General features: G+C 43.8%; 1 protein-coding gene across 1 annotated transcript in view; it reads left to right on the top strand.

The window, feature by feature from the left end:
- The window catches only part of CNNM1 (cyclin and CBS domain divalent metal cation transport mediator 1), a 52,146-nt gene that overhangs the window by 14,476 nt on the left and 22,876 nt on the right, over positions 1-14,794 (top strand). The window contains exons 2-6 of the mRNA XM_045507527.2: positions 5,921-6,064; positions 8,482-8,622; positions 10,542-10,711; positions 12,404-12,503; positions 12,856-12,903. Coding sequence (XP_045363483.2) covers positions 5,921-6,064; positions 8,482-8,622; positions 10,542-10,711; positions 12,404-12,503; positions 12,856-12,903 — 603 coding nt within the window. The remainder of the gene's footprint in view (positions 1-5,920; positions 6,065-8,481; positions 8,623-10,541; positions 10,712-12,403; positions 12,504-12,855; positions 12,904-14,794) is intronic.

Below are 14,794 nucleotides of genomic sequence, written 5' to 3'. Positions count from 1 at the left end.
ACTGTACTTTACAAGTTGAAGGTCATAAGTGAGGCAGACACCATAAAACCATAAAATGACTTGTGCTTTCCTAAATTCTCTATTTCCAAGCAACATGCTTTCCCCTTAGTGTCTATATTTTATCTTGGGAACAATTACCTTACCAAAGAACTGTAGCTATTTTTGAAAGAGAGAGAAAGAAATCAATTGTTTGTTCTTTTTTTTTTTTCAAAGCGTAGGAGGTATGCTAACAGGGTCCCTAGGAGCTCTTCTCTGTGGATGTGCCTAAACCATCTAAAGGCTGTATTTATTAAAGATCTTTGGAGAATATTTCAGCTTCTTCAAATGCCAAAATGCAATTGTGATGTTGCTGCCACTTCCTATCGTTCTGTCTCTTTAAAGCAAGTGTCTCAGCACTATTGACATTCCTTGTTGTGGGGCTGCCCTGTAGGATGTTTTGCTGCATCCCTGACCTCTACCCACTGGATGCCAATAGCATTTTCTGCCCCAAGTTGTGACAACCCAGATTGTCTCCAGACATTGCCAAATGTTTCCTGGGGGGCAAATTGGGGCCCCAATTGAGAACCACTGCTTCAAAAGCAACGTCTGAAAACCTAGTCACCTTCAAAGAAATTTGACTTACAGTTTGGCATGTTGATGCCAGATAGTGATGAGGTAGAGCACTACCAGTAACCAGTACTAGTAGTGTGCCCTTTGAATTCTTGGGGTAACAGAAAGACTAGTTGGACTTTCAGTCGTGGGAAATGTTATTGACCTCAGACACACCAGGAGTCTAACAGCTAGTGCAGTACCTCAAACTTGTCTCAGAGGTGGTTGGTACAAAAGCTATAAGAAACCCCTTTCCAAACTCAGCACTAACCAGTCAACAACTACTCTCTCCCTGTAACAAAATATCGTTATGGTGTACCACATCGTATGAGAGAAAGCATTCATCAGCTTGCCATACAAATACCCTTTGTTCTAGGAGGTTCTTCCCTGTCTTTTCACGAGCATCTTGTGACTTAAGCCACATCCATCAAAGGGACCAGGACTTTACTAGACACCTCAGTGCTTGTTTCTCTTCCTTTCTCTTCCTCATTAATAGGTCATCAGACAAATAGCCACAGTGCCATAGAGCTTACCCACCAGTGGTTTTCAAACTTTAACCTGCATCAGAACCAGCCATAAAGCTTATTAAACCACATTGGGCCATACCCCCTGAGATTCTGACTTGCTAAGTCTGGGATGGGGCCTAAGAATTTGCATTTCTAAGTAAGTTCCCCAGTGATGCTGATGCTGCTGGTTCAGGGACCTCACTATGAGAAGCACTACTTACTGTAAAACAAGTGATAGTTCTCAGACTTGGCTGAATGTTAGCATCATCTGGGGGAACATTTTTGACCATCGATGCCATGGCCTCATCCCAAACTGTTGAAATCAGAATCTCTGGGTGTGGGATCCAGTCTTTAGAGTGTATTTAGTTTCTTAGATGATTCTAATGTATGGCCAACGTTGAAAACCATTTAACAAGGGAAATGCATTCCAAAGCACTGGGGTGGAGGGTCTCGCTGGGTGGCCCTATTTAATGCAGGGCTGTAATATGACTTTGTCCCAGAAAGGTATGACTCTGACCCCTTATGGTTTATTGAGGATTACTTCTCCATTTGGAACCAAAACCATCCTAACACCATCCAAATAAGGCTCAGATCATTGGTGCATATTCTCTACTTAGTGTCTCATCAGGGTGCAGGCAGCACTGGAGCTGGATTGTAAATCAGAGACTAGGAGAAACTAGTCCAGGCTGAAGAGAAGCAAATCAAGGCTTAAGGAATCCACAACTGCTAGAAGACAGGAAAGGCGTGTCGGCAGCCAAGCCATCAGACAGGGCTGGGGCTTCCGCTGAGGCTGGATACCAGGAACAAGGCAGGGATTCAAGCCAGAGGCCAGAGAGTCTGTAGTTACCAGTTCAGAAGTAGACACCAATGAACCCAGAATAAAATGTACTGTTTTCAACAGGGACAGATGTAGCCTTAATTCTTAGAAAGGTTATGGCCATAAAATCCACTGTTTCTTTATGTTCAGCTCAGCCCAGAAGATTCCCGTGTGTTGGTGTTTAGTGTGACGATAGTATGGTCAAAGGACATGTAAAAATACCTCATAAAGTAGTAGCATTCACGAGTTTTCTATTTAAAGAATTACCTTTTGCCTCATTATATCTTAATGAGATCCAATAGGCTTTTGGAATTAGCAAGCTTAACGTTTGTCACTTTGACTGTTGGAAGGGTGATTTTTCCAGGGACCCAATTGCTTTAGACTTGCCTGTGGGCTGAGAGTGTGCAGAGCAAAGCACTTAGCCGCCCCTCAACATCAGCGGTTCAGCTCAGCTTTGCTCTTCTTCATGTGCCATCTTGTTCAGAACACAAGGCTGAAACATTTTCTGGTGTCTATAAGAAGCTCACAGGCAAGGATGTTAATTTGGCAGGGAGAGGGGTATAGCTCAAGTGGTAGAGTGCATGCTTAACGTGCATAAGGTTCTGGGTTTATTCCCAGTATCTCCTCTAAAATAAACAAACAGATAAACAAACAAACCAAATTACCTGCCTCAAAGATGTTAATTTTAGATTCCCAGAGTTTCAGTTGTTAACGAAAATGACTAAGTAAAATATTATTCACCCCCCAAAAATGTAATGATCCTAAAGAAATAATCTTTTAAAATTCTTGCTTCATTTGGGGCTATGCCCAACACTTCAGGGGCCTAGGAAAAGGAGGGGTACCAGCAGATAGGTCTCTTAAAGGCCAGCCTTTTTGAGGGAAGGACCTTAGGCATGTGTGTCATGGGAACAGCTGGTTTTCTTGTCCCCTTGAGTGTCAGCTCAGAACAGGGTTATGTGATTGCGGATTCCTGTTCCAGGCTATACCCAAGAAAGGACGACTTCCTTCATTTGTTTGTAGATCTCTACAGGCACTTGTGGGAATCATAAAGACTGACTGTGAATTATAAGATGCTTCTAAATAGATTACATAAGTACACTGTCTTGAACATTATATCATTAGGACTTAAAATCTCTATTCCCTAGTGATCATATAGTTTGTTCTCAAACTGACCTTATCAGGTGTAGACCAGTGGTGGGTTTTCACTTAGAAGTCACTGTACTTTTTGTGAAACAACATAAAATGTTAATTTATTTAATCCCATTATATGAACTAATCTCTCAGTGGCAGGAAGTATGGCTGTATTATACATATTCTGGGCTCCATATAACAAAAATTATCCAATTATAGAAAATAATTTTAAGAAATCACTTTCCTAATTTTTTCCATTATGTAGTCATTTGTTTTGTCATCTGCTAGCACATGTTAGCAGAAAAGTGAGAACAGGTGCCAGAAGTTTAAGAACATGTGTTGAAAAAAACAACTTTAAATTGAGCACATTTTAACAATTAACATAATCTAATTTAAACTACAAAATACTTCAGTCCAGTTGGGCAGGATGTAGTTGTTTCAAAGGATAGTTTTAGAACCACTGATGTAGAGTTTAAATTTTAACTTAAACACATTGTATTTTTTTAAAAGGCTTTAGTGTCTGGTTTTAATATCATCTATTGTATCAGCTATGGATTTTTCTTCAATCTTAGTTCAGTTCATCAGGCACTTACTGACTACCTGTTATGGAAAGAATCCTAAGTATATGAGCCTTTGTCCTGAGGAAGCTTACGATCTTAGGAGAAAACATGATCCCATAAAGAACAAGCACATTACTAGTTACAAGAAACAGCAAATTGTGATGAATGCTCTGATGGAGTTATCAAGGGCTTAGAAACAGGCAAGGAGAGGTTGGTTCAGATTCAGGATGGCGCAAATACAGAGGGCTTTTTTGAGGAGTTGGCACCTGAGCTGGAACTTGAAGGGCCAAGGGAGACAGGGTGGGAGAAGGAAGCAGTGTGAGCGAAGACTTAGAAAGTGGACGTGGACGAAGTTGAGGAGCTGGGGGCAACCTGGTGCACCTGGAGTCCGGGATGATTAGGGGACGTAGCAGAGTGCTCACTCAGAAAGCCAGGGAAGAGCCACATTTTACAGTCTTGATAATATCAAACTAATGAGTCTAGATTTGATTTGGTGCAAGCTAGGGAGCCATCGAGGATGTTTGAGCGGGGTAGTGGCATGATCAGATCACTTTGAGAGTAGGCTGAAGGATAGGTTGAAGGTGGAGAAGAAATTAGAGACCATTCTTGAGTGATACAAATGCTGTCTTTCCCATTAGAAATCCCAATAAGTAGCTATCTTTCGATTTGAGGTATTTTATACAGAAGTTCATGTGTTTAAATTTTAATGGTTAATTATGCCTCCAGCAAACTGACTGTTCCTCTTATCTGATATTTTTAGCAATGACCAAGCAAAAGCTTATAAAAGGCAACACTGATAAGGAATGAACTTCCTTTTTTTTTTTTTTTTTTGGCAAGAATAACATCTGAGTCAGTATCCTAGATATTCTCCTAAAATGTCTCTTAGCCAAGAAGAAGTTTTGCATTTTAGAAAGAGGTCTGGGAAATATATCTATCAGCAGATAGAAACAAACCAAGGTGAAGCAGGACTGTTAAGTAAGACTCAGTCCCTAGGCTAGGACCGAATCCAGTTACCTAGGTTCACAATCCAGCTCTGTGTCTTACATGCTGTGTGACTTTAGGTATGTTACTTAACCAATCTGTGCCTCAGTTGTTTCATCTGTAAAATGAGGGTAATAAAAGTACTTGTCTCAGGGGTCGTTATGAGGATTAAATGAATCTATATATGTGAAGTGCTCCAAGTAGTACCTGGCATATAGTTAGAGCTCAAGAAATGTTAACTATTGTTTTCAGTTGTCGGGCAATAAAAACTAACTAACTGCCTATGACATTTTATAGTTTACAAAGTGCTTTCGCACACCTGCTAGGTCATTTGAGCTCCACAGTCACCTTATGGATCCTGGTTGTCCTAGTTCCCTTTGCTGCTAACAAGCCACCCAAAACTTGGAAGCATGAAACAGCAGCCATTTTATTATGCTCACAAATTCTGAGTCAGGAATTCCTTATCCCTGCTTTGCTCTGAGTGTGCCCACAGCTGGAGAGGAGCTATGTGGCTGGGGAGGATGGCAGAGGGTGGGGCTGGATCCACCACTAAGGTGGCTTCCTCACTAACCTGTCTGGCACTTTGGGGGGATCGCTCAGAGGCCAGGCTCAGCTGGGGCTGTCACCTCAGCACCTACTTGGGTCTCTGCACCACGGTGGCCTCAGGGTAGTCATCAGACTTCTTAGAGTGTCTCTACGTGCCTTTTATGACCCAGCCTCAGAAGTCTCAGAGCAGATGCTTCCCTATTCTCTATTGGTTGAAGCAATCACAAGCCTGCCCACACCCAAGGGAAGAGGAGTAGACAGTGGGAGGTGGGAGGTGTATCAAAGAATTGGGGGGCCATGTTTTAAAATTACCAGACTGGTATTACTCCCTAATTCTAGGTGAGGAGTTTGAGACTCAGTACAGGTTAAATAATTTGTCCAGGGTCAGTTGCACAGATATAACTGGACTAGATGGAGTGAGGGGGTCGGGGGGACAGGAAAGTTTGCAGGAGGGAAAAAGGCTTCTAACCTAATACTTCTGACTCCAAATTCTTATTCTTCCAATTTGATTATTCATCCTCCTTCAGCTTAGGTATACTTGCTAATATACGAAAATTAAAGAAAACAATTTTAATGGCTTTGTGTATATTGGGTAACTTTCCTAAAAAGAGACAGATTGAAAAGTATAAAGTTTGCATTTATAAGAGCTTGTACACAAACTTGATATTTTAAAGAGGTCCTGGGATAGGTTCAGTTCCAACATTGGTCAGAGAGCAACTTAGTATAATTTTCTCACAAGGAATTCTCTGAAAATGTCCCAGATTCTTAACTGTGACTTCCTTTGTCTCTAGGAAAATCTCACCTGGCCATTGTCCAGCGGGTGAATAATGAGGGAGAAGGGGACCCCTTCTATGAGGTGATGGGCATTGTCACACTGGAGGACATCATAGAGGAGATCATTAAGTCGGAGATCCTGGACGAAACTGATCTCTACAGTAAGTGCATGGCCTTGGCTGTTGTCCAAGATTCTCAGAGCGGGCTTAGTTTGGTAGACAGTGTGCAAGGGGGTCCAGATAAGCCCCAGGCGTTGCTGTGTGTCAGCCTCATCATGCCAGGGGCTGGCATGGCAAGATGCCCTGGCTTGAATCACCCTGAATCACTGACAGCATGCTTGCTAAATGTTTTATCAGGAGAGAACCTTCAGGAACGGAGCCAAGACTGTGAAAAGGAGACCTCCTGGTCTTTGGATGGGAAAGGAACTAAAGGAAACAAAGTGTGCCTTGGATGGCCTTTCTGCCGTTGTGTCTGTACCCTGTGTTGTTCTTGGTTTGTCTTTTCGTCCATCTAGATGCAGACCCCAGCAGCACGTGGGGTTCCACTCACAACGCATTCACCCAAAATGTCAGTGTGCAGTGGAAATTCATGAGTTCGCGCACCACAGCCTAAGCCAAACGTTCAGTAGCCCTTTTAGACGCTGCTCTTGTCCCTTGTGCGTTTTCAGCCCTACTGACTGATTTCTCCGTCTCCTTCCTTCCCAGCCCTGGCTCTGGTCCCTGCTCCCTCCTTTCGGGCCTCCTCACCCTCCTGCTCACTCCCTCCTCAGGAACAACACAGACTTCTCTGTGCAGAGAGTGACTCCTTTTGGTTACTGAGTCTTATCAAAACTTTGCTTGCAAATGTTACAAAGGCCTGCTTTTCTCTGGGATGGGAGTGTTATCTAAATCCATGGGAGTCCCTAGGCCAGGAAGGGTTTCCTCCTCCCAGTTTCATCGCCTGGGATAGCATTCTCTTTTCCTCCCCTCAGATAACCCATTCCAGGCCCCTTAGTTTGCCAGAGGCAGCTGTTCAGAAACTAGCTCAGCAGAAAAAGCTTTGAGACTCTAAGGCAGCCAGTGGTGTAGAAAGAGTGTTTGTGCCCTTTGGAGTAAGAAGAGATGAGACCCGAAGTGTGGGCCAGGCCTTGACAAAACATAGTGAGTGTCACAGTGTCTGTTATTACTTGGTGCCCTGGCCCAGCCTGTCTTCTTGAAATAGGGGTTGACCTCTCTCTCCTGTTCTCTTCGCCCTTCTCCACCTCTGCCCCCTAACCTTGATTTAGAATTCTCAAGTATCTCAATAGATCTACTGGTGAAGACATTCACACTGAAGTGTTAGTGGCTGATAGTAGTGATGGTGGTCTAAATGGGTCAGCTCCTCCTAGGGCATCTGTTTGAACAGCCTTAATACTCTAAATACTCACTATTAAAATAGAAGGAATAAAGAGGGACTGATTCGCTCATGATGAAATAAATATTCAGTGGCTTCTGATGGAGGAGGGGGAAGGGATATTTAGACAAACATATCATGCAAATCAGAAGGTTGCTCATTAGTGGCAGCAAAAGAATTGGAGGAAACCCAAATCCCATTCCCTGTTCCCCGTAACCTGTGCTCAGGGCTGTCCCCACAGCTGACAAGGTTAAGATAGGCTAAAGTTTCAAAATTTTACTCAAAACTAAGGGAAAGCAAAAGAAACATGATCAAAGAAAACATTCTCCTAAACCCCCAAACATATTTTATTAAGACAAGCTTTTAAAAATCAGGAAGAAAAAATTAATTGGAAAAAGCAAATTTTCTCAATCAATAATCACTATAATCCTGCCTGTGGCCCCCATGAAGGAACCAGGGATTATGGATTATAGAGCTATTCCCATTTTTTTCTCCTCTCTTCTTTCCTTTATTTCTCCCAATTCTCTCCCCATGGAGGGGCCAGAGTTGAAGCAGGAGAACTGTGAGTGGGAAAAGGGGGTGACTGTCCTCCTCCCTTGGGTGGCATGCCTCAGGGAGGGCCCAGAGTGTGATTTGAATAAGCAGGAAGAGACCAGGTGAGCCCATCTCTGGGGCCAGGAGAAGGGCAGAGGCAGAACCCCCCGGGCCCTGCCAAAGTCGTTGACGCTTAGAATGCAAGTCCCTTGTATTTGAACACCTTTTTGTAAGCATTTCACAGATAGGTTCTGGTTGGAGTCTCATAATAACTGCCCGAGAGGAGCAGAAGAGTTAGGATTAATCACTAACCTCATTCTATAGATTAAAACACACAAACACTCTGATGCTTAGAGAGGTTGCACAGTCCATAAGCAGGGGAGCCAGCCCTAGAAGCCTGAGCTTAGGAGCTCCAGGCTGGGCTTTCCCGTTTTCCACCGTCCACCACCTCAGTGCAGATAACACTGAGACATGGCAGTGTCTCCAACCTTCTGTCCCTTATCAACATCCTTCCCCTCCCTGGGAAGGAGATGCTGTGATGTCACCTACAGTTGACACTTTGCAGAAATCCCTGTGGTCCCAGAGGACCTATCTGTCTCAGATGACTCTGGAAAAACCTTCAAAAATCAACAGTGATTCTTTGATAGCTGCAATCTGGCCCCTGTCCCCACAGCTGACAATCGGAAAAAGCAGAGGGTCCCGCACCGAGAGAGGAAGCGGCATGATTTCTCCTTGTTTAAGCTTTCCGACTCGGAGATGAGGGTGAAGATCTCTCCACAGCTTCTGCTGGCCACGCACCGCTTCATGGCCACAGGTATGAATCTGCCCACTCGTGTCTCTGCCCCAGGCCAACAGAGCAGATCTAGGGGGTGGGACCCAGGCACCAAATCATTTTTGATACCTTGCAACCTAATTTCAATGCCGGGACTGAGAACTACTGTTCCAGGAGGGGAGGTTAGGTGGGGTGATAGGACTCCACATACTGTCATTTTCAGCCCCACGCCTGATCTTCTAGGGAGGAAGTGAGTACAACACAACTCCGCTTTTCTTTCTTCTTCTCCAGAAAAGAGCTGAGGAATCCACTGCTGCGCTTTTCCCTTCCTCCGCTTGCTTCCTGGCAGGAGTTGGGGTACCCCAGAGGGTTCATTGGGAGGGAAAGGCAATGTCCTGCCCAGCCACAAAGGCCCTGGGCCCCAGGACCCTCCAGGGGCCATGTAGGCCTATGAGCTATGAGTTCTTAAAATACGGATGTGGATTGTGAATCCTGGAATCTTTGGAAAGAAAAAAAAGTGAAAGGATCTAAAAATAAATTTCTCCTTGTAAAGAAGGTAGAATTTGTCTTTGAGCCCTCTAACCTTCTCATCCATGCCTAATTAACGTGCTGATCTAGAATCATCACGCATATTACTAAGTTCAATACTTAATTAATCCAACATATATTTATTGAGTATATAATGAGCGCTAATACTGTTTCAGGTACTAAAAAATAGAAAATTTTAAATTGGAGCTTCTTTAGAGTTCTCAACATGTAACCTAGTTCTGAACACAGATTTCTTTTAACTACGGGCTATCTGATTTCCTAGAACAAATAAGCTGTATCTGTCCAATATAATGATATACTATAATACAATATAATAGTATATATAGTATAACATAACACAACAAAATAATATATAATTACATCTATTAACATGTAAATATGATGCAATGATGCTTCTCATTATTGAGAACTCACCACTTAAATAATTAACTGTTTCTGTTAACTTTCATTTCATTCAATAGATATATATCATACAAATAAGTCAGATTAAATTCTCTGTATTTCATTTGATTATAGAATCAAAGCCTTCGTTGTTCACATGGCTTACTTATCCATCACCAACTCTTTTTTTTTTAAACTACTGTATTGAGGTATGATTGACACACGAAGAAATGGTACACGTTTAATGTATACAACTTGATGAGTTTGAAGATAAACATACACCCATGAAACTGTCATCACAATCTGTGCCATAAACAGAGCCATCACCTCCAAGAGTTTCCTCCCACCATCTTTATTATTATTATTATTATTATTATTATTATTATTATTATTATTATTATTATTATTATTATTATTATGTGGTTAACATAAGATCTACTGTCTTAACAAATTTTTAAGTATACAGTCTAGTATTGTTAACTGTAAGCACTATGCTGTGCAGTAGATCTCTGGAATTTATTTATCTGGTGTAACTGAAACTCTGTACCTTTTAACTAATACCTGCCCACCCCCTCCTCCCCGTAGCCCTGGGCAGTTCCACTCTCTGCTTCATGAGTTTGACTATTTTAGGTTTATCCTATAAGTGATGTCATGTGGTACTTCTCCCGCTGTGTCTGGCTATGTCAGTTAGCATAATATCCTCCGGGTTCATCCACGTTGTTACAAATGGCAAGACTGCCTTCTTTTTTAAGTGTATGCTCAACTTTCAATACAATCAAAGAGAAAATAACAAAACTGACATTGCCAAAATGATGACCAGTTTCTCCTGAGATGCCCATGCAGGGACACACATCCCCAGAGGGCATGGGGAAGGCCTTAGGCTTTAAGACCCCTCCCCTGCCAGACACATACATTGCAAGAAAATTGCAGGAACTCTGCTAGCTTTGTGCCTGGGAGTATGAATGGCCCTGGTTGTGCCCACCCTGAGTCCTCCCAGCTGCTGACTCCTCCTGCCTCTCACTCTCCCCTAGAAGTGGAGCCCTTCAAATCTCTGTACCTCTCGGAGAAGATCCTGCTCCGGCTCCTGAAACATCCCAATGTGATCCAGGAGCTGAAGTTTGATGAGAAGAACAAGAAGGCCGCAGAACACTACCTCTACCAGCGCAACCGCCCTGTGGACTACTTTGTGCTGCTTCTGCAGGTGAGTGGGAAAGCCAGGGACCCTCTAAGGACAAGATAAGGGCATCTCTAGGCTGGAGAGGAATGGCCATGCCTCCTCCATGCCAGGTTCCAAGGCTTGGCTGGCTGCCTTGGAAACAAGGCCAGTTGGGGTGGGCATTTGTCCATGACCTGCAGAAAGGGACAGATGTAACTGGCTTGCATCCTGGAGTGGTGGATTCTTGATGACTTTTATTCTGGTGTCAGCGATGTTTGTGGTGGGGTGTGGTGAGTACCTCCCTGCAGAGGAGTTCTGCTTCTGATCTTCCAGAGCTGCTGCCCTACAAAATCCCTAACACCTCCTTGTCTCTGCTTGGCCACACCCAGGAGTGGAACTGTGCACTACCTCCAAACTTCAGACATTTCTTATTTCAAACCCTTCTCTCTGTCAAGCTGAAATCTCACCACCTCTGATTTCCCACACTCGTCCTCACTCTGCTTTCTGGAGGCTCACAGAACACATCCACTCTCTGCCAGTGCTTCAGCCTTTGCAGTCCCTTGAATATTCTCCTCCTTGAAAGGGATCGGGAAGGGAATAAATGACCAAATGAAAGAGGTGCGGCATCTTCCCATACTCACATAAGTATGGTCACCACCTGCCCTGGGTGCCTGGATAGGCCTGTAAATAAGAGTCAGCAGGTTCCAGCTCTGGATAGTGCTAGTGTTCTGGCCTGGCTCACCATTAGCTCTGTCACTATTCCTCATCTCTTCCCAGCAGAATCTCATGAACCCTAGATACAGTGATTGTCTTAAAATCTTAATTAAACTCTCTTTGACTTAGAAGTGGCCACTCTTTGTGACAGTCCACCTGCAGCCTGTCTGCTCTCACCCAGCTTGCACACCTATCCTTCTAAGTAGCCTCAATAAAATGCCCTCTCTTCTCCAAACATGGAGTCGCAGTCTTTACTGTTTTTACTACAACTGTTGGAAATCAAGAAGGGTCCTGTTATATTGTTTATGTAACAAGATGAACACATAGAGTCTTACAGTTAATATAAACATAACTATTTTCAAATAAAACTTGGAGGATGTAAAATATAGTGGCAAGAGTGTAGGTTCAGAAATTGGAAAGATCTAGCTTTAAAATTCCAATGTTGCTACTTCCTAACTAACCTTGACCAAGTTATTTGGCCTCTCTCAGCTTCAGAATTGATTCATCTGTAAACTGGGGATAAAAATAGTACAGGCCTGGTAGGGTGTAGGACAGATTGACTGAGAATCCATGAAGTGCACATACAGTTCAGGCCCAAAGATGCACTCCCTGTGCTGCACATTAGCGATCATTATTAATGGCGATGAATTAAACAAGCTTCTCACAGAATCAGGCTTTATCTCAACCAGACTTAAGAGATGGTCTAATCTCGGACTAAACCAGTGGGGCAGTTGACGGGGTCCTTGGCTAGCTTGGTGCCTGGCCCTGCATCATGGAAGAGCCGTTACAGCGTGCAAGGAGAGCCTGGATGTTCATGACTGGATGCTGCTTTATTAAGCAGCAGTTAATTTACTGCAAAGGGCTCCTGAAGTTGGAGCTTCTGTTTCTGAAGCTCATCTGGACAGAATTCACATTCCCCTGTGATTTTAAGCCCACTTACTAACCAAGCAGAAGTGGATCGTAATCACTAATAAAGCTGGCAGTGCTCGTCCACACCCTTAGTACACTTCCTTCTTTCTCCAGGGTAAAGTGGAGGTGGAGGTTGGTAAGGAAGGCCTTCGCTTCGAGAACGGAGCCTTCACCTACTATGGTGTCCCAGCCATCATGACCAGTGCTTGCTCAGGTATTCCAGTTTCCAAGCCATAGCTTATTGGGGAAGCAGTGGGACTGTGTAGAAAATGCATCTGGGTTCAAGTCTTGACTCCTTTTATGGACCCTGGACAAACCTTTTAACTTCCGGGGCTTTAGAAGTAGAAGTATATGGTAGACTGTGACATTATCAAGTGTTAGGGATAGATAGTGGTAATTTTCAATATGAAAAGGCAAGTTTATTTTACTTTTTGCACTTCTACCTGATTCCACCTATTTTTAAAGGGTTGATTAGTGCCATGGGTGGGGAGGAAGAGGGAGAATTCCTTTAAGAAGGTGTGTTTTCTGCATTGCCTCTGAAACACACTGCATCATTCTGTCCTTAGATAACGATGTGCGGAAGGTTGGAAGTCTGGCTGGATCCTCTGTCTTTCGTATGTATCTCTCAACCCCCTCCCTCGTCTCCCCTGCCATAGTCCTGCCTCAGCCCACTCTGGGGACCTAGACCCAGCACTATCAGCCTAGGCTGGGGCTAACACAAATGCTGGCAGCCTTTTTGTAAAGCTCTGCCAGGAACACTGCTTTCTGCCAGGTACCCACGGACCACGGGGGGCTTAGTTTCTGTGTGTCTGGAGTGTTTTCTGCTACTTCTCTGCTCATATGCAAGTGATGAATGGTGGGGTGGGGGGAGTTTGTGAGGGGAGGCACCATTTACTGTCACCTGCCAGGGAATGCAGGCAGGTGGTCTCTGTGCTCTGGTGAAGGTTCAGCTTTCCTCCTCTGCTGTGATAGTTCACCCACTGTCCTTTACTTGCAAGCCGTAATGTGTTATTACTGCGTCTGTCGGGGTTAGTAAGAAATGACTGCAGGATCTTAGGACATAAGTCCCAGGCTGTTGCATATGCTGCTTGCCTGCTTCTCTTTCCTCATTCACCACATCTCGGCTGGTGAAGAGTTTGCAGCTGGCCGTGCATGCTGATGGTGGGGACTGGCACAGGGCTGCTGGCGGGCGTGCCCTGCCCCTCTGTGCTCTACCTTCTCTCTGTTTCCTGCATAGTCATTGCACTTGTGTGTAGAGGGCATGGCATTTATTGTGATACACGTGTGATCCAGAAAGCCTTACTCCTCTAGATTTCTTTTTAGTTCACTGGTCTGAATTTTGCATTGCTTTCAGGTCTTAGTGTTTATAGTGGCTATTTCAATGCCAAATGGGTGTTTTTTTCCTCATCATAAAAAAAGATTTTACATAGTGCTTTATATTGGGATTTATCACAGGGTCCCACAGCTTGGTCTTATAATCCCTGGCACATGACAGATAGATACCGTTTTAATGCAGAGACACTAAAGAGATGACTTGCTCCAAATCACCTAGCAAGTTGGTGATTTACCTCGATGCATTCTGGTGTTCTGACTAGTTCACACAGCACAGTAAAATACAGATTTTTAGATCTATCATGTTCCAGAATGCACTTCCTAGGTGAGAATATTGGACCAATTTACAGTGCAATTTTACATCCTAGCCCAGCAGAGGCTGAAATGAAATTGAAGTTGCTGTCCATACCCAAGGGGTGGCCCAACATGAGTTGAAGGAGATCTGGAAAATAAAGAGCCCTGGTACATTAGGATACTTATAAAAGCCAACAAATCTCAGTTAAGGTTGATGAAGGAAGCATCGTTACCCAGAACAGGAAGTCTAGATGGGAGGGGATGGTCTACAGGACCAGGTAAACCTCAGTTTTCTAAAGGAGATTTCCACCATCCATCACATTGGGGATTGCTCAAGGCAGAGTAACACCTCGGATTCTAAATGTTACCTAGACAGGCTGGCCATGTTCAGGCTCTTCCACAAAGTCAAAAGAGGTGGGAGCTCTGGGGGGCTATCCTCCCTAATTTAGATGACTTTCTTTTAAAATTTAGATGACTTTTCTTTCTAAGTAGTAGGAAGATGTTATCTGGCTTCCTCTTTTCCTTCCTTCCTGTCTCTAATTCTTTCTATAAGAATTCTTCCATTTTATCAGTGAGACAGTAAACTTGCAACACTAATCTCTCCTTCAAAACTGATTAAAAGAAAATATTAACTCTCTTTCCTTCCTCACACTTCTGAGCATCTTTACCAATCTTCAGGAGGAAAAAGAACTCATATTAGCCTGTAGGGGTATAGAGAATTTTCCTTTCTCCCCGCAAGGCCTCCCCACTTAGTGGAGTGGGTGTGAACTAACTGCAAAGACCACCACACCCCACACTTGTCCCAGGTGCACTCTCAGCCCAGGGCCAGCCACTCAGCATCTTTCACTGGCCAACAACCTCACCTGTAGATTGAGGGAG

This window comes from Camelus bactrianus, chromosome 11, assembly GCF_048773025.1.
Source record: "Camelus bactrianus isolate YW-2024 breed Bactrian camel chromosome 11, ASM4877302v1, whole genome shotgun sequence".
NCBI classification, from domain to species: Eukaryota; Metazoa; Chordata; class Mammalia; order Artiodactyla; family Camelidae; genus Camelus; species Camelus bactrianus.
Note: the sequence above shows the minus strand (reverse complement) of the source record. Positions and strands in the feature narration are given on the sequence as shown.